The sequence below is a fragment of the Dermacentor silvarum genome, chromosome 1 (assembly GCF_013339745.2).
Source record: "Dermacentor silvarum isolate Dsil-2018 chromosome 1, BIME_Dsil_1.4, whole genome shotgun sequence".
Lineage (NCBI taxonomy): Eukaryota > Metazoa > Arthropoda > Arachnida > Ixodida > Ixodidae > Dermacentor > Dermacentor silvarum.
In genome coordinates this window covers 107,051,412-107,071,776 of record NC_051154.1, presented here as the reverse complement: position 1 = coordinate 107,071,776, position 20,365 = coordinate 107,051,412, and the positions used below count along the sequence as shown (strand labels likewise).

The following is a 20,365-nucleotide window of genomic DNA, read 5'->3' as shown; positions in this document are numbered from 1 at the left end:
CAGCCCCACAGTCTCGGATGACAACACGCTCTCCGACTCCACGCTATGACCGACGCGCACAGCGCACGCCTTCTCGACCCCCGATGTATCGTCATGACAGCCGCCATGAACCAACTGAATGCACAAGAGAAAATGACAATATTCGCTTCATCGACGAACAACCAATGTTTCGACCTCCCCCGGTGTGTTACTCTTGCGGTGTCCCGGGTCATATATCGCGGTTTTGTTAACCAGCGTATGAACACGTGGTATGGCCAGCCTTCATGAGTTTTCACGGCCCTCCGAACGGCCACATGGTGACCCGTGGCCAGCCTACGCATCGTCTGGCTACGAGTATTGGCCGCGCAGCTCCCGGAATCGCTCCCCAGCGTCTGACAGGAGTTTGACGCCCCCACCGCGTCCTCGTGCTTCCCGTTCTCCCTCACCGCTACGTCGCAACGCATCCCCTTCGTCACCGGAAAACTAGGTAGCGCGGCCGATGGAGGTGAGGTCGCTGGATAAGTGCTACTGACAGAAATACCTCCTGTGTTGATGCTTAAAAACAAAGTGCGCGTTTTTGTAGATAATGTGCCTGTGATGGCTCTGGTGGACACAGGCGCAACAATTTCGGTCATGAGTGTCTCTTTTAAAGACGTGTTAGGGCGAAAGGTGTTGTTTAAATGGGACGAATATTTAAAGTTCTGTGGAGTGAGTGGCGAGCCTTTGCGACCTATTGGTGTGTGTAGTGCTGACGTGTCTTTGGGAGGCCATGTTATTCCCACAGAGTTTGTAATGATTCCTCGGTCGACTCATGATGTGATCCTCGGCATGGATTTCTTAAGGGAGTGTGGTGCCACTGTCGACTGCCGCCCAGGGAAGGTATTCGTGAATGGTAAGATTCCGTCAGGACTCCTTGAGAACCCTGTAGATCGCGACACTACATTGTGTGTTTGTGGTGATACGGTCGTACCTGCATCATCTACCGTTTGTGTTCCCGTTGCCTGTTGCGGCGCCAATTCCGACAGCTTCGATGCTACCGTAGAACCGCTGCACATTAACTGTGTGAAGAAGAATGTGTTGGTGCCACATTGTGTAGTGTCGATCAAAGGCGGACGCGCTGGCTTATGGACCGTAAACTGTTCTCAGGAGCCCGTTATGCTACCAAAGGGCTTGAAATTAGCCTTCGTCAGGGAACACGCGTCCTTATCAGTGGCTGAGCTTACAGAAGTGCCGGAAGAACCTGATGGCCACAGTTCGGAAACGGCCCTTTTGGCGATGGTAAATAAATCGCTGAGCACAAGTGAACGCCGAACGTTAGTGGGTGTGCTTTCGAAGCACGTTTCGGTATTCGACTTTGCGCAGAAGGACAAAATGCCTGCAATTCCCGCGTCTCGAACACGCCATACCATCAACACGGGTTCGGCAAATCCGATTAGACAAAAGCCATATCGCGTTTCACCATCAGAGCGCCAGATTATCAACGAACAAGTGCACGAAATGATGAAAAAGGGAGTCATACAAGAGTCAGTAAGTCCGTGGGCAGCTCCAGTGATTCTTGTTAAAAATAAAGATGGATCTTGGAGATTTTGCGTCGACTATCGCCGGCTGAATGCTGTAACAAAAAAGGACGTGTACCCACTCCCACGTATTGATGACGCAATAGACTGCCTTCATTCCGCCTCTTACTTTTTCCTCAGTAGACTTACGATCCGGCTACTGGCAAATTCCGATGCATCCTGAGGACAAGGAAAAGACTGCTTTCGTAACCTCTGACGGGCTCTTCGAATTTAATGTGATGCCATTCGGACTGTGCAACGCTCCGGCAACATTCGAGAGATTTATGGACAATATTCTGCGCGGCTTAAAGTGGAACATCTGCATGTGTTGCCTCGACGACGTCGTCATCTTTGGCCGCACCTTCAACGAACACAACTCGCGTCTGAATATTGTCCTGAACTGCATCAGGAACGCTGGCCTAGTTTTAAACTCCAAGAAATGCCACTTCGGAGACCGCCAACCCCTTGTGCTTGGACATCTCGTCGATAAGGACGGCATCCGCCCTGATCCCCAGAAGACAGCAGCCGTTGAAGCGTTCAGTGCACCACGCTCTGTCAAGGAGCTCCGTAGTTTTCTGGGGCTTTGTTCCTATTTCCGCCGCTTTATTCCTAAATTCGCCGACGTCGCGTATCCGCTGACATGTCTGCTACGAAAGGATATCCCCTTTGAGTGGACTCCGGAGTGCGACTCTTCTTTTCGTCAGTTGAAGTTTCTGCTGACGTCACGGCCTGTTCTTCAACACTTCAATCCTTCAGCTCCGACGGAACTCCATACGGATGCCAGTGGCATAGGTATTGGTGCCGTCCTAGTTCAACGCCATGGTGACCGGGAACACGTGATCGCATATGCAAGTCGATCCTTAAGTAGGCCTGAGCAGAATTACACTGTCACGGAGCAAGAATGCCTCGCGGTAATATTTGCGGTTCAGCGGTTTCGCTCTTACCTGTATGGACGCCCCTTCACAGTTGTCACCGACCACCACTCATTGTGTTGGCTTGTAAATCTTCGTGACCCTTGTGGCCGCCTTGCGCGCTGGGCGCTCCGACTGCAAGAATACAGCTTCAGCGTCTCTTATAAGAGTGGTCGACGACACGCTGACGCGGACTGCCTCTCGCGTATGCCACTTAGCACTACGGACTGTGACGCCGACGACTTCGATCACCTTGTGGCTTCTCTGTCACCGCGTTTTCCAGACTTCGACTGTTTCAAAGCCGAGCAGCGAAAGGACGCTAAATTAACACCGCTCTTCACCGCTACGACTACCTCTACTAAAGCACACGATTTCTGCGTGCGTGATGGACTCCTGTACAAGAAGAACTTTTCAGGCACAGGCGCACGTTTTCTTCTAGTGGTGCCGGAGAGCCTTCGCATAGCGATCCTGAGTGCTATGCATGACGACCCTACGTCTGGCCATTTAGGTTCGGCGAGGACGCTCTACCGGATTCAGGAACGATTTTACGGCCTGGAATGCGACAGTCTGTTGAAACGTATGTGGCCAGCTGCATGCAGTGTCAGCGCCACAAACGTCCATCTATTGGTCCAGCCGGTCTCCTGCAGCCGATCCCGCCTCCAAGCACGCCTTTCCAACAAGTGGGCATTGACTTCGTGGGCCCTTTTCCGAAATCAGCCAAGGGAAATCGTTGGATAGTTGTTTGCGTCGACTACCTCAAACGCTACTGCGAGACGGCGGCCGTGCCCTCCGCAACTGTCAATGACGTTTCAACATTCCTGCTGAAATATGTCATCCTGCGACATGGTCCGCCTCGCGTGATCATCAGCGATCGTGGACGACAATTCACAGCGGATGTCGTGGAGGAGCTGCTTCGTTTGTGTGAATCCCACTTGCGTCACTCGACACCGTACCATCCACAAACGAATGGGTTTACGGAGCGCACCAACCGAACAATTGTAAACATGATATCTATGTATGTTTCATCCGACCAGAAGAACTGGGATGACGTACTGCCTTTTATCACGTACGCGTTCAACACCGCCAAACATGAGACTACCGGGTATAGCCCTTTCTTCCTGCTGTACGCACGGCCACCCCGGTACACAATCGACACTGTTTTCCCTTTCCACAGTCACGAAAATCCCACTGTCGCCGAGACTCTCTGCCTTGCCGAAGAAGCTCGTCGTATTGCTCGTTTGCGCACTTTGGCATCGCAGGACAGATCAAAAGCACGCTACGACATTCGCCACCGTCCGGTAATCTATCGCCCGGGTGATTTAGTCTGGCTGTGGACTCCAGTACGGAAACGCGGGTTATGCCAAAAGCTTTTGGCCACCTACGATGGCCCGTTTGTGATTATTAACAGACTGACGGAAGTCACCTATCACATAGCTCGCCTCATGGCGAGTGGTAGAAGAGCTGCCAAGACCCAAGTGGTCCATGTCGCCCGCTTGAAACTCTTCACTTCAAGACAAATGGATTGACTCGCCCGGCGGGCTTCGTCTGCGATGGGAGGAATGTTACGCGTAAGGAAAACGAGGACCGGCGAACGTGCTTGCGGTCCCGGGTTGGAAAAGAGAAAGAGGACGACGCTGAGTGCATCAACCAGCCAGCCGCTCTTGCGCTCACCTTCGCGACCTAAAATAAACGGTCCCCTTCATCTGTAAGGTTTACAGATGGTCTGCCGCGGTGTTTGCCGCGGCAAGAACGCGGTTGACTAACCACGTGCGGGAATACGGGAGCGGCGGCGGAGACTTCCGCCGTCGCCGCTTGCTGGAGACCAAAGAGACCCGGGCGATATCGGCGGGATCTCACGTGACCCACCCGGTGGCGCTGATAGCGCTTGCGATTCCCGCGCGCCGCCCGCGGAAGGAAAGCTTCCCCTCTCCCAACTCTCCCTGGCACGCATGCGCTTGACGCGACGTTCGCTGCCCGTGCGGCGGTTATGGGACCCGAGGATTCCCACAAACTACACCTCGTGTGCTGTTGAGGGAATGATGAGGGGTTACTGAGATTTTAGTGTCACCAAATGAACCGAGATTTTTCAGTTTGTCATGTTGGACTTTGTCACGAACTTCAAGGAGAAGGTCGCCACTGGCCATTTTCGTAATTTTGTATCCTGGGCCCAGAATGTCGGCGAGGCACTTCGCGACAACAAAAGGAGATAGGGTTCTTAGAGTCTTTTGGGGGGTTTCAGCATGGATCACGTGGAAACGCGGGAAGATGTCTTTACTCTTGGCGAAAAAGTTTAAAGGTTCATCGGTGCGCCCTCTTTCCAAAAGAGGGCGATTAGGCAGCTTTGGGAATGAGCTTAAAGCCATAAATGTATTTAATTTTCGGCAGCTGTGCCAGCCGCCCACCACGGTGCCCAACAAGGGGACGCGGCAAGAATCTGTATACACAAAGCGTGCCAGCGCCAGCAGTACACAGCCACTATAACCCCAAGGTTGGTTATCGCACACAAGGTTAACGCTCGCTGCCCAGAAGATCGGAAGTAAATAGAAGAGAGGAGAAGACAGGATAGATTGAAAGTGAGAGAGAAAGACGAAGATTTAAGAGGAGGATAGGGAAAAGGCAATTACCGATTTCCCCCGGGTGGGTCTAGGGTGCCTCGATGTCAACGCCGCCTCCCGCCGTACGGAGAAGCGTGGCATCGAGGCACCCTAGGTGGGTCAGTCCGGGGGTGCCGTCTACGTGAAGCCGAGACCAAAGGGGCGTGTTGCCTCCGCCGAGGGGCCATAAAGGTCCAAGCACTCAGCATTGGCTCAACCCCCAGGATCCTGTTTTCCCCGGACACGGCTAAGCCGCACACGGTTAGACGCGGGAGGGTCCAACTCTCGTGTGCTCGGGTACGTGATGTCGCAACACACCAAACGCCTGCTGACGCAGGCGCCCCTGCGGGGATCGAATAACCCAGCTCAATCATAAGAATTATGCTCAAACCGCATGAGAGCGATTTTGTGTGCAACGGCGACGAGCGACGGCTTCGAGCGACGAAACGGGCCGTCGCGCGAACAGATCGCTCGTTCTTGTCGCTCGATCGCTCGGTTATGGAAATCTAGAATTCGTCGCTCGTCGCCCGGAAGTGCTATGAGCGACTAGCCAATAGCGCGAAGCCGGAACAGGATATACATCAGTCAAGTATTACCGAGTGTCACACGGAACGAGCAAACGACTAGATTTTGATACGTGCAAGGATAATAACGTAGTGCAAGACCTTTAGAAATATTTATGCTACTCTTTACACTAAAACACATCAACTTAAATTAATAAAGCACGCGTCAGGCCAGTTTCGGCGAGTATTTGCTGCCCTCATACCGGCAACACCGGGGAGACGTCGCTCAAAGTCGTCGCTCGTCCCGTCGCTCGCATGCGGTACGACTTATAGGCGACGAGCGAACGCCACAGCCATCTCCATCGCGTCGTTTGTCGCTTTCGCGAGCAAGATCGCGTGCATGCGGTTTTAAGCTACCTGCCACAGGCGATTTCTAAAAATTCCGTAATACTTAAAAATGAACACCCTGTATGTGTCCCTTTAACGTGCTCGGTCAAGAAGTGTTCATGGGGATTGAGTACGGATTGATACTTTTATATTGTGATTCGTGACATTACTGTCTCATGCAATTGCTTTATTTATTTTTTTCCTCAATATTATCACCCTCGATTCGAAGCTTCAAATTCGCACACAAACGGAGCAACGCGTCGCGGTCCTGTCGCATTCACGCGACGGTACGGATCGCTGATTAAGACCGTGGACGAGCACGACGTACACAAGGAAGCCGCAGCGGAACTGCATGCTGCATACGTGATGTGGCAGCCCAGCCACTTTATACTGGTCTACGTACGTCAGAATCTAGCTTACTCGTAGAAAATTGGGGCGGTCTCGATCTACACGAGTGACTATCTGCCATGCACATTCGCTGCGCAGCCGATTTCTGAATATTCTGGGGGCCCAAAGTTCCCTGTCAGAACATATTACAAATGCTAACAAACGGTTGTCTCTATAAGTTAGTCGGTTCTTGAGCCAAGTTACGTTGCATAGTAGTAGTAACGAAACATACACGAAGAAATCATCTTGTGTGTCTGATCGTGTTTCTCTTCGTGTGTGTTTCGTCACAACTATTCAGCGCAACTTCGCTTACATGTTACAAATGCTGGTGAAAGTGGAAACGCGAACTGGCGTTATCATGACTTGTTATCACACAGTGTAAATGACACTTGTCTAGAGCGGTCAATCAGCCGATTTGACCACAATAAGACCACGCATGGTCATGCCGCATGCTCAGCCCACGCGCTATATAGGAAACAAGTACCAAGCAACTATAGAACCAAGCTACTATACCAAGCAACTATAGAACCAAGCAACTATACCGCTATAGGTGTAGCGACTTCGGATGCTCACGCAGTCCGCAGCCGGCCTCTTGACCACTAGCTGCGACCATTCTAATTAAGTGTGATTCACACTGTACAGACCCCTTTAATCGGCAAGCCGCCTTTCGCTGCCAGATTCATTAAACAGCCGCTGAACTGGAAGCAGATATTATAAACCGCGTGACGTACGTTGTGAGGCATTATAGGTACACAATACCTGTGAGTGATGTGCCTTGTCGGTACACCTCCCGGGATGGTAAACACCTTCTCCATACTAGTCATGATGTCATTGATCATACACGTGATGAGGGGGCTGCGCAGAGAATTACCCGACACCGTATCAGTGTTCGTTTAACGTTTACAGCCTTCAGTGAAATAGAAAAGGCGTGGTACAAGTTATGAAACAAGATCACTTCTTCGCGTGGTCGCTCATTTGGTGAATCCAAATATTCAAAAAGAGCTACCTGACGATAAAGCTCATTTCACGGGAGACGGGAACTGTGAGGCGAGCAGAGTGACAATAAGCGTAGAACGACTGAAAGTTGAGCAAGCTGGTAGGGATTCATGTTACAGAAAGGCAGGCGTGCAATAAGCACGGACACAAGGAACGAATGACATGTAATACAAACGGCCGACTGTCAACTGAGGAGAACTTATCTGCGCATGATCAAGAGCAGGCAGTGCCAACCCGTCAATGATACACACTTGTGGACACTCGCGAAATATAACGGTTTAGGCATGACAATTCCTCTTTGTGCAAGAGGGCTGACTTACGCACGTGCTACCGCTATTATGTGCCATGCCTCAATTATAACACACACTTCGTTCTTATTTCTGAACAGAACTACACTGTAAATTTAGAAGCACACTTGCAATCGCGACAGTGTAACAAAATGTTAGACGGCGTTCCAACGGTCAACGAACGTTTGTGCTCAATTTATCTCTGATTAATGCAACACCTTGTCTACGCACAGTCTTCGTCGGCCTTGGCACTTGACAATGCTTTTCAGTGCATTACTAACTGCTACGCGTTAGTATGGAATGCAGCTATAAAGGGGATGACAGGTCAACTGGTTTGGAGCATAAAACGTTTATTTACTTTATTATATATATATATATATATATATATATATATATTGTAACGGGGCGAAGAGGGGGAGATAGATGAGGAGGAGAACAAGAACTCAGCAGCAGCCACGGCTACATTTCGGTGGCGACATCGTGGCGACCTCTCATCCATCCTGGTCTTCATTTTTGAATAAACATCGATCATCCGTAACAGTTTTTGGTGGAAGTTGCTGGGTACCTCCGACCACCACGCAACACGGACAACACGGTTCTCCAACCTCCTGATCTGCGTCGAAGCCGCCGAATCGCTGGATTTCCCGCATTACTTCCGGTGTTTTAGATGTCCCACACCGAATCCAACACTCGCACGGAACGAGCGGTATCTTTGGCCCAAACGATGGCTAGTCCGTGGCAGCGCCAACATCTGGTAGAACCTCGCACATACGGGGGAAGCCCGGCGAGGATGTCGAAGAATGGCTTAACCACTACGAATGGGTGAGCAAGCACTATCGTTGGGACAGCGTAACGCGACTCTCCATTGTAGTCTTCTTTCTGATGGACACGGCGCTCGTGTGGTTCGATAACCACGAGGAAACTCTGACAGCGGATCGTTTCACGTCCGAAATCAAGGAGCGTTTCGTCGATTCAATCGCAAAGAAGAAGCAGGCCGAGCAAACGCTCCTTCAAAGAGCTCAAGTTCCGGGCGAGACGTGCATGACGTACATCGAAAACGTGCTCAAGCTATGCAGGACGGCCAATCCTCGTATGTCAGAGGAGGACAAAGTTGGCCATTTGTTGAAGGGAATTGCGGAGGACGTTTACAACTTCCTCACTGGTAAAGAGAACCTTGGCTCAGTCGCCGACGTAATACGTCATTGCCGTACCTTTGAGGCTCTCAAACTGCGCCGCATAATCCCGAAGTTTGGCCGGCTAGCAAACGTAACAACTGTTGCAAGCATTGAAGACGACATCCCATCAGTCGATCTCGCGACGACCATTAGACAGATTGTTAGAGAGGAGCTACGTCGTTGCACGCAATTGAACAATGAGTTCCGTGATAGTCAACATTCGTACAATCCTCCCCTTTCCATCGCTCCCGTTCCATCGCTGCAACGACTGTCGAGGAGTACCGCTCGAGAAGGCCAATGAGAACGCAACAAAACTAACCCCGGGAAACCGGCAGCGAGCGTGCTGAGGGATATGCCCGTTGTTCAGCAACGGCCTACTCGGAGCCACGGACATACCCATCCTACCCGAACGTTAGCCGCGAGGACACATCTCTCGATTCTGTCGCCAGCGTCGTTGGGCACCGAGGTGGTACGAGTCACAGCCAACGTCCTATGGCACTGAACGTCCTAACTTCGACAATTCCTGGCCTCCACGCTCCTTTACTTCGTCGACGACCTTCCCCATCAACAGTCCTCGACGGAATCACCGCAGCGACTCGCCCGTTTCAGACCGAAGTCTCACTCCACCGTCTTCACATCAACGTCGCTCTCCTTCACCGAGGCGACGTTCATTCTCACCACAGCCGTCGGGAAACTAGACTGCGCGGCCGATGGAGGTGAGGTCGCCAGACTCGACACGACACTGATACCTCCACCGGTCACAATGCTGAGAAACAAAGTGGAAGTGATAATTAATGGTATATGTACAATGGCCTTGGTGGACACCGGGGCTATGAGATCAGTTATGAGCCTTTCTTTCAAGAACCGGCTTCGACGCAAAGTAATGTTTTCCCTCGACACGCATGCTAAATTCCGCGGAGTAAGCGGTGAAATATTGCGCCCCCTTGGTGTTTGTGCTGTGAATGTGTTATTGGCGGACAAGTGTTATTTAACCGAGTTTGTGATTTTGGAACGCTGCACGCATGATGTTATATTAGGGATAGACTCTCTGCAGACCTGCGGGGCTTCAGTCGCAGGTGGTGCCGGCGAGCTTTCGATAAATAGCGGAAAACCTGGAGTCGATGCTTGTCAGGATCCGTCATTATCAGACCTCGTGGATCAACAACCCGCTGGACAAAAGACATTTGCCGTTGCTCAGGGAGTGACGCTGCCTCCGTGGTCTTTAGCACCGGTATCCGTCATCGCATCTTGTACAGACGCTTCATTTGACGCCGTGGTACAACTTTTGGCGACTCTTGTGGAAGGAAAAACCTACTGGTACCCAATAGTATCGTATCTGTGAACAATGGTAGCACGTTTTTGTGGACGTTAAATTGTTCTGCCATCCCTGGGCGTGTTCCCTAACACAAGAAGATTGCTGTCTTCGACGACGTCACGCGCTGTTCATCGATGGTCGTCAGTGACGAGGATTCCACTGAAGGACGAGCCACCTGCCCTTACGAGCAGTAAGTTCTACGCATGGTCAGCAAGTCTTTGTCTTCACGTGAACCGGACACCTTAGTACAACTGCTATCACAGTATGCTTCCGTGTTCGACTTCTCTCAAGATGAGCACCGTACAACTATACCATCCTCGCGGGTTCGTCATTGCATTGACACAGGATCGGCACATCCTCTTCGGCAGAAGCCCTACCGAGTGTTTTCATCAGAGCGCAAGATTATTGCGGACCAGGTACAAGAGATTCTGAGGAAAAATGTCATTTAAGAAGCATGAAGCCCGTGGGCCGCACCTGTCATCCTGGTAAAGAAAAAAAGATGGCTCATGGAGATTTTGTGTTGATTATAGGCGACTAAATGCAATTACCAAAAAGGATGTGTACCCACTCCCGCGAATTGACGACGTAATAGACTGCCTACATTCTGCCTCCTACTTTTCGTCCATCGATCTGCGTTCAGGCTATTGGCAGATACCTGTGGATCCCATCGACAAAGAGAAGACCGCCTTTGTCACACCGGACGGTTTATTCGAATTTAACGTTATGCCGTTCGGGCTTTGTAATGCTCCAGCAACGTTCGAGAGATTCATGGACAATTCTCCGCGGTCTAAAGTGGGAAATATGCCTTTGCTACCTGGATGATGTTATTTTCGGCCGCACTTTTGAGGAGCATAACGAGCGTCTTAGCCTGGTTCTGAAATGCATGGAGAAAGAAGATTCGATTTTCAACTCTGGAAAGTGTAGGTTTGGGGAGCGACAGACATTGGTCCTCGGTCATCTAGTCGACAAAGATGGAGTCAGACCTGACTCCCGCAAGATTGAAGCGGTCAGTGCCTTCCAGCCTCCGCAATGAGCGCGGGAACTGCGCAGTTTCCTGGGACTCTGGTCTTATTTCCATCGTTTTGTCCCAAAATTCGTCGACCTTGTGCAACCGTTGACGCGTCTGTTGCAAAAGGATGTATCGTGAGTCATCATTCCGTCAACTTAAATTCTTACTTACGTCAGACCCCATCCTGCGTCATTTTGATTCGTGTTCCCCTACCGAAGTTCATACTGACGCTAGCAGAATAGGCATTGGGGCAGTACTTGTTCAACGGCGAAACGACGCCGAACACGTTGCCTATGCCAGTCGTTGCTTAAGCAATGCCGAGCGAAACTACACAGTCACTGAGCAGGAATGCCTTGCAGCTGTTTTTGCTGTTCAGAAATTTCGCTGTTACATCTATGGTCGCCCATTCAGCATAGTCACTGATCACCATTCATTATGCTGGCTGGTCAGCCTTCGGGATCCGTCTGGTCGTCTAGCACGGTGGGCCTTACGACTGCAACAGTTCGACTTTGTAGTGAAATACAGAAGCGGCCGCCGGCATGCTGACGCCGACCGTCTTTCCCGCTAACCACTGCCAACGGCAAATTCTGAAGAAGACACTTTCGATGACTGTCTGGCCGCTATTGCACCTGAATTTCCGGACGCGACCATCTTCCAGGAGGATCAACGCAACGACGTCAATATGGAGCCTATTTTCGTGATGGCCCTGAATCCTAAAACCAGTGGTGGTTTTTCCACACGCGACAGCTTGTTATATAAAACCAACCACTCTGCAAGTGGCGCCCGCTTTCTTCTTGTAGTCCCGGAGAGTTTCCGTAGTGCTGTACTACATGCCATGCATAATGACCCAACATCAAGTCATCTTGGATTCGCCCGAACGCTACAGCGTGTGCAAGAGCGATTTTAGTGGCCTCACATGCGCCAAACAACAAAGCAATATGTGGCTAGTTGTGACCAATGGCAACGGCGGGAACGACCTTCAACCGCCCCATCAGGTCTTCTGCAACCGTTGATTCCCCCTCACGCACCTATTGAGCAAGTTGGCGTGGACCTCCTAGGCCCATTCCCACGGTCATCAAATAACAATCGATGGATCATCGTTTGTGTAGACTACCTTAGGCGCTACACAGAGACCGCAGCACTGCCGTCATCTACCGCTGTTTGCGTCGCAGCTTTCTTGTTGCATTATATCGTCCTACGCCATGGCCCACCTCGCGTGATCATAAGTGATCGCGGTCGTCAACTCGTGGCCGACGCTGTTGAAGAGCTGCTTCGGCTATGTGGAACACAATTTCGTCACTCAACGCCGTACCGTCCGCAAACCAGCGGTCTTGTTGAACGCACGAATCGAACTTTGACGAACATGCTATCTATGTTTCCTCTAACCACAAGAACTGGGATAATGTGTTGCCATTCATAACATACGCCTACAACACTGCGAAGCATGAGACAACGAATTACAGCCCTTTCTGTCTGCTTTATGCTCGATCGCCGCGGAGCTTCCTTTTCTGCCGTTTTCTGCTGATTCTGCTGTTTTCTCTGGACGCTGAGGATTCCGTCGCCAAGACAATTTGCCTCGCCGAGGAAGTCCGCCGAATAGCCCGCATCCGCACATTGACATCACAAAACCGCTCGAATGATCAGTACGATAGTTCCCATCAAGCCATTTATTTTTGAAAAAGGTGACCTAGTGCTGCTATGGACCCCACAACGCAAGCCCGGCTTGTGCAGCAAGCTCTTGTCACATTATGTGGGCCTGTTCGTTGTTTTAGGACTTTACCCTACCTAACACATCTACATCCTGTACTATGCTGGGATCGGCAGTACGGAATCCATTTCATTTCATGTTTCTCCATTAGGGCTTTTCCAGGTCCACTTCCTGTTGCCGCGTTTCCTGAAGAAGGTATTCATTATTCGGAGCCTATTCCTTTCCGCGAATTCTTCCAACATCTCTCATCTAGTGTTCCTAGAATCGATGCCGTAGTTGCCAATTGTTTCCTCACCAGCCTGCCTTTTCCCCACTTTTGCATTGAAGTCGTCCATCACTACAGTATACTGAGTTTGCACCTTTCTCATTGCTAATTCAGCATCTTCATAAAACTATTCTATTTATTCATCATCGTGACTGGAGGTTGGGCCGTAGGCATAGGCGCCGACTACGGGGGGGCTCCGGGGCTCGAGCCCCCCCCCCCCCCCCCCCCCGTCGATGCCGAAGCCCCCCCCCCCCCCCCCCCCCGCTCCTGAAATGTCAGTTCCAGAGTCCTGTTACCCAAACCGTTTATGGTTCCTTTTAAGTTGCCGCTACATTTTCCCTTAAAATGTTATTGTGGCAAAAAGCTGACTGCAACATTGTTGACGCGGACATGCACGGTTTTTATTCATAATTTAACTTTATTTCTGAAAATCCTGGCAATAGGAAAACAAACGCCTTAGAAGCACCCCAACGGCGGCTCCCTCATCCGTATTTTTTCACTTCAACATGGTATTTTAATTTTCAGTGTGAACACCATGCACAGACACATTATATTTCAATCTGTATTTACACAGGAGAAATTTTATGATATTTTGAAAGAGAAAGAGGTAGCCAACTAACAATTATTTCTAATAATATGGATAGCCTATGCCTAGAGAATCAACATGTTGCTGTATGTTCAACTCGCTGCAAATTCCTTTGCACACTTTTTTGACACTGAAAAGGACCTGCAGACTTCAGTGACCTCTTCGGCAGAGTCTTTTATCAGCGGTGTGTGAAATACACGTGAATGATATGTGTCTCAGCATTGCTTCTCTTTCAGTAGGTAATGCTAGCGACTCATAAAAAAAATTTATAATAATTTACATTTATTGGGGATGGAAATATCGCAACGTGCATGCAGAGGCCATATATATATATATATATATATATATATATATATATTAACTTAGTAACCGAAGTGAGGCCAAGCCGGATTCACTCGAAATCAGAATGAATAGCAGTCATGCGCAGCAGAGCTCCTACTAGGACTTAGAAAAAAAAAGAGGCTGCAATTTTGCCGGAAAGGCGAAGCAGTACTAGTGATAGCGAAGCATAAGACAATTACACGAAAAAGATTCTTCCCGTATAAATACGTGTAACAGCCGCACCCCCAACTTGAAAGCAAATATATATATATTTTTTAAATCCAACCGAGGAGCAGTCGCGTTCAGCGCGATTCCGATCGCGCTCCACTGCGAATTTTCCCGCGCAGCGCACTTTCGCGTGTCGCAACTATATATATATATATATATATATATATATATATATATATATATATATATATATATAAAGAGGCAGTTATAACTTAAAAAGACAGGAGACGCGCCCCGCTTTGACCACTGAAGCGCAGCAGCCGATTTCCACCGCGACTTAAGAAATAGTCCCGCTGACGCGACTCGGCCCAGCTCGAAGCGCGGGCTGCCATGTCCTCAGTCGGCGGGGTCATCAGCCTTCCGGCTCATGACGTCAGTCTAGAGTGCCCACCCATTGGTGGATGCTCGTGTGCATCCGCCTTTGAGGGGCAAATGCCGCTGCCCTCTAAAGTTGTGCACGCCTACAGATGGCGAGAGGATGTGATCGCGGAGGTGTACGGCGCATTTCATACACGTAGTTGGAAAAATTAGATAAAATGGCCCGGTCCCGTGTAAGGCTCGTCAAAATTGTGGCGAAAAAGTGGGGCCCTCACACGGGTCTGTACGTTGGTTATATCGCCTATATGAATTGTAGTAACATTTACTCACTAATTAAAATAACAAACATCGTGCAATGCACGAACCATGTAAACCTGTAATAGTAAATTCCACTGGCGGATCTGGAGCAAGTTTTTTTGCTCCGCGGCCGAGAATTTGAATTCCACTGGCGGATCCAGAGCAAGATCGCATGTTCCACTGGGCGATTTGGGGCAACTTGCTCCGCGACGGAGCGATCCGCGTTGATCCGTCTTATAGAGCCGGATTTCGCCGGAACTCCAGCGACTAGGCGCCGTCACTTCCGGAACAATCGGGTACGTCGGTTGCTTGCAGCGCTTTTTCAAGCGCTGTCTGGTAACCCTGTGGCGTTGTTTACAGTTCTGAAATAGCGTCGTTCGACCCTGCCGGATTGCTCGTTGCTTTGGACTGACCGTAAGAACATCCATCGCGCTGCTGCACGTTGCAATGGCAGGACGCGAAGTGCAGTTGCCGCTGTGCCTAGAACCCCCAACGTGGTCTAATGCGAGATTGGCAACATGGGTAACCGGATGCGTGCGACAACTTCCGCTGCAATCCCTGCCGGAGCGTGTTTATTTTTCACTGGTCGATCGGGATCGGGTCGCTCCGCGGCGGATTTTCTTGCTCCGTCGTGGATTCGGCACACCGCTCCAGATCCGCCAGTGGAATTCACTATAAGTATCCCGCTGGATGATCACGAGCAGTCGCTATCACAACGCTGGCGTTATGAAGAACGCCGGCAGCGGGGGCGGATGGTTCGTACAGCCATGCGATTCGCTGCGCCTCCGAAAATTAGATTCATCATCATCGTCTGCATATTTTATGTCCACTACAGGACGGCTTCTGTAAGCGATCTCCAATTACCTCTGTCTCTTAACTTAGGCTATGCGATCTGCAACACTTGGGGCGCGGAAAAACAGCCAAAGAATGAAGACAGCGCGCATGAAGTTAGCAGCCTTTCCTGCTCGCCCTTGATCATTGCACCCCCAAATGATTACCAACAATGGGATACGGCACGCGGGCCACGTAAGCGTCAACCGCACACTGTAATTTGCAGCTGCGGCAGGGCTAGATGAGAAGACGCGTGCTCTCCTCCCCATGCGCGCATTTGATCACGTGACCTCCAACTAACCTGAATATTGTGCGCGTGGGAAGATAATGTCCATCAAGTGTTACGGCTCAGCGTTACGGGCTTTTCCTCGCACCCGTAGTGTACGGGTCGCTCACTCATATGACTTTTGGACTTTATACGGAATATCACAGCGACGATGACAGCGAAAATTTGCCTGGGGTGTCGATACAATTGCTGTCGCAATAAAAGGAGAAATAGAAAACACGCGTCGAGCTCGCTTCTACCGCGGCTGCGGACGTTGCAATGTGCACCGGCTACAAACACAGCATGAGCACCAACGACAAAACCAATAGTGGGCACCTCGCTTATCGCTACTTCGCCAGAACCCGTTTGACGCCGAAAAGGAAGCGTATTTTCCACCGTATAAGCACCAGCGGAAACATAAAACTAGGCGTGCGGGGAGACAGCGCACGCGAAGGGACCAGCCATCTCGGATGGCCCAAGCTTGAACTCGGCGCAGATTAACTCTAAAATGAAGTGCGTGACCCACATATGTATGGCAGAGGCAGGAAAAGTAGAAGTTGAGGACCCATGTGTTCTAGCCGCTAGAGGAAAGAAGACTCCACGCCGCTATCAAGAAGGTTCCTCAGCTCACGTGTTTCCATCAGCGAGTGACATGTACCGCCAGAGGTTCTATGAAGTACTTGACACAGTGCTGTCTTCGTTAAATAACAGGTATCCACCTGATATGTGGCAGCATAAGTCCCATATTGAGCAGCTTGCCATAGGGAAGGAAGACGAAGCATATATAACATAATTAAATTATGGGGTTTTACGTGCCAAAACCAGTTCTGATTATGAGGCACGCCGTAGTGGGGGACTCCGGAAATTTGGACCACCTGGGGTTCTTTAACGTGCACCTAAATCTAAGTACACGGGTGTTTTCGCATTTCGCCCCCATCGAAATGCGGCCGCCGTGACCGGGATTCGATCCCGCGACCTCGTGCTCAGCAGCCCAACACCATAGCCACTGAGCAACCACGGCGGGTCATAAATAACATAGTTCTACGGTGACAACCTTGAAACCAGGACGCCTGATTTTGCACAGAGATATGCTGATTGACATTTTAAGCCAGCAAAGGCCGGCATCATTGCACACATTTGGGGACGTCGTGCACATATTTACGAGGGGGCAAGGGCGAACACCTGCGAAACCTTTTGCCGGAAATGACCAAGCTAAAAAAAATTGCGTTGGCCATACCGGTCTCGTCGACCATATCCGAGAGGTCCTTTTCTTGCCTTCGGCGACTGAAAATGTACTTGCGGTCGACGACTGGACAAGCCCGTTTGAACCATTTGGCAATTTTTTCACGCCCACAATGACCTCTCCCGCAAAATCAGTTTGATTAAGATTGCCGAAGACTTAATTTCTAGATCAAGTGCCTGAACGAACACTTTTTCAATGATGGTGAAATCATCGCATCAGACAAAGAACTGATGTCTTTAATAGGAGAGAGAAATGCACCAACTTACAAGCCAAAGAAAACCACATGGCTTAAAAACCATGCAAAAAGTTATAGAAAGGAACGAAAATGGGGTACATAACAGCGCAAGCAGAGTGAGGGCATTTGGGTAAGAAAAGACGCGTGGTTGCGCTATTTGTAAAACTCCCTAGTCTATGTGTGCATTTTCCTTATTACTTTTATTCGTCGTATGCTCCATTTGCCTCTCAATAACACAATCCACGTTCCTATATTTGCTATCGAGTCCTTTCGCCCTTTTGAGATATCGCTATCTTATTTATTTATTTGTTAATATATTTATGATGAAGTTAGGAAATTGGCAGGCGCATGTTGGAATACGCTAGCGCAAGACACGGGTAATTGGAGATCGCAGGGAGAGGCCTTCGTCCTGCAGTGGACATAAATTTTGGCTGATGATGATGATATTTATTTATTTGGGCGCCTTATAATTTTTAGTCTATAATCCTTCGTTCTGCCCCCGGAAAATAAACGAAACCAGTGTCATAAGGCATGCTTTGATATGTAATCAAACTATGGCGTTATAGAATCACATTATACTTATGCTAATAATTCTAGTCATAAGTTGTGTTCAGAAATTGTTATATATCGTTAAATGTTTATATATTTATGTCTTACCTTCTCAATAACTGACCTTTCGTTAGGAAATGATTTCATGATTGAGTCTTTTGTATTAAATATTGCTACACGCGTGTGGTATTTGGTTGTTTGAACGAGGCGCGCGGGCGCCTAGACGAAGAAGACGAACTGCTCTGGGCTCTCGAGCTATCGGCTGATCTGGCCAGCGCTGCAGCTATCTTTTGTAAATATACTTGTAAATAGTCTCCTGTACTTAATTCTTCGTTCGCGTAACATTTTGGAGGAGCGTGCCGTTCCCCGTCCTCACCACGGAGCTCCGCAGCGGCCGCACCGTCCAGCTTTCCGCCATGGCTCCCGGTGACGACAACTCGTCTGCTGCTACTACTGCAACTCCAACCACAACGTACGTCACGGTTGCCACTCCCCGCGATCCTGGCATATTCTCCGGCCAAAATAATGTTGACGTTGATGACTGGCTACGCATGTATGAGCTTGTTAGCCGCAACAACCACTGGGACCCTACCACAATGCTAGCTAATGTCCTCTTCTACTTGGGCGGAACACCTCGTGTCTGGTTCCGGACACACGAGGAGGAGATCTCTAGCTGGGACGCTTTCAAGGAGAAGCTCCGCCACCTCTTTGGCAATCCGACCGGTCGGCAGCAGGCTGCAAGAAAAGAGCTTGCTACACGAGTACAATCTTCCACTGAATCGTATGTCTCGTACATACAAGACGTGCTAGCTCTTTGCCGGAAAGTCGACGAGAACATTGTCGAAGTTGACAAGGTTGGCCACGTTCTCAAGGGGATCGCGGACGACGCGTTCAACTTGTTGATCTTCAACAATGTGTCTACCATCGACGTCATTGTCAAAGAATGCCGCCGCTTTGAGCTCGCCAAAAGCCGCCGCGTCATTCCACTGTTCTCCCGGCTCCCTAACACGGCTGCGACGTCGTCCTGCGTCGCCCTTACCGCTTCACCCCCCTCCAATGAGACCGTCACGCGTATTGTTCGCCGCGAGCTCGAGGCTGCCAGTCCTGCCACGTTCCTTCCGCGCCCACTTGACCCCACCATTGACCAACCAGCCCCAGCGATCTCCCTCATTCAGGAGGTTGTGCGGGAAGAGTTTGCCAACCTCGGTTTTCCTGCTGCCTGCTCCATCTCCCGAGCTGACGCCCGACTGGTGCCGACAGCTGCGCCTCGCAGCGATCTGTATTCCCGTCCCAGATACCGCAACCCTACAGAGTGGAGAACTCCGGACGACAAGCCCATTTGCTTTCGTTGCCACCGCATTGGCCACGTCGCTCGCCACTGCCGCACCTCCTGGACATCGCCGTATTCGAGCTACTTTCCCCGTCTCCTCGCCCATATGCCGACCCTCGCCCCTACTCGCCTCGCCGTATGCCTTCTAGCTCTCACGTATCCGTCGATGACAGTCGTCCCACTCGCTCGCCGTCACCTCAGCGCCGTCGGTCCCCGTCGCCCCAGCTACGCCGCTATTCGTCGCCGACCAATTATGGACCCTCCCGGACGGAAAACTAGGCCATGCAGCTCTTGGAGGTAGTGCTGCATCACGTTCGTCCTGTCCAAATCCTCCGTTGACGCTCCTCACGAACACGAACCTAATTGAAGTAGATGTAGATGGTGTCCCGTTGACGGCATTGATTGATACTGGAGCCCAAGTGTCCATAATGAGCGCTAACCTATGTCATCGCCTCAAAAAAGTTCTTACGCCTGCCGTCACTCGAGCCGTACGCGTCGCCAATGGCGCCACTGTTGCCGTCTGTGGTATGTGCACTGCTCGCGTAGGAATTGCTGGCCGCCAAGTTCCCGTCCTGTTCTCCGTGCTGACCAGTTGCCCTCATGACCTAATCTTCGGGCTCGACTTTCTTACGACGCATTCTGCCCTCATCGACTGTTCCACCGGTACGCTGTTCCTCGAGCTTCCTCTTGTTTCCGACGTTCGCCCCGAACAACCGCACACCCTATGCACTACAGCGTTTGTTCGGTTACCTCCAAAAGTCCTAACCTTCGTCGAATTGGCATCAACGGCAACCGTGCCTGATGGCGACTATGTCGTCGCCTCTGTTCGTGATGTCCTCCTGGCGCGCGACATCTCTGTGCCACACTCCGTCGTTACCCTTGCCGCTAATCGGATGTGTCTCCCCGTTGTCAATTTTGGCTTGACGAAGCAAGTGTTACCTGAAGGCATAGCGGTGGCCACGCTCCGGTCAGTGACAGACGACCACGTCACTGCTTTTGCAGCCGACGCGTCTCCAGATCCTCCTGATAACCCACAGGATGCCTTGAACCTCGACGGCCCATTACGTCCCATGGTCGCTCCGGACCTCGC

The 20,365-nt window shown here is 50.6% G+C and overlaps 1 protein-coding gene across 1 annotated transcript in view; it reads right to left on the bottom strand.

The window, feature by feature from the left end:
* The window catches only part of LOC125947380 (glutamate carboxypeptidase 2-like), a 77,227-nt gene that overhangs the window by 5,930 nt on the left and 50,932 nt on the right, over positions 1-20,365 (bottom strand). The window contains exon 11 of the mRNA XM_049672002.1: positions 7,077-7,172. Coding sequence (XP_049527959.1) covers positions 7,077-7,172 — 96 coding nt within the window. The remainder of the gene's footprint in view (positions 1-7,076; positions 7,173-20,365) is intronic.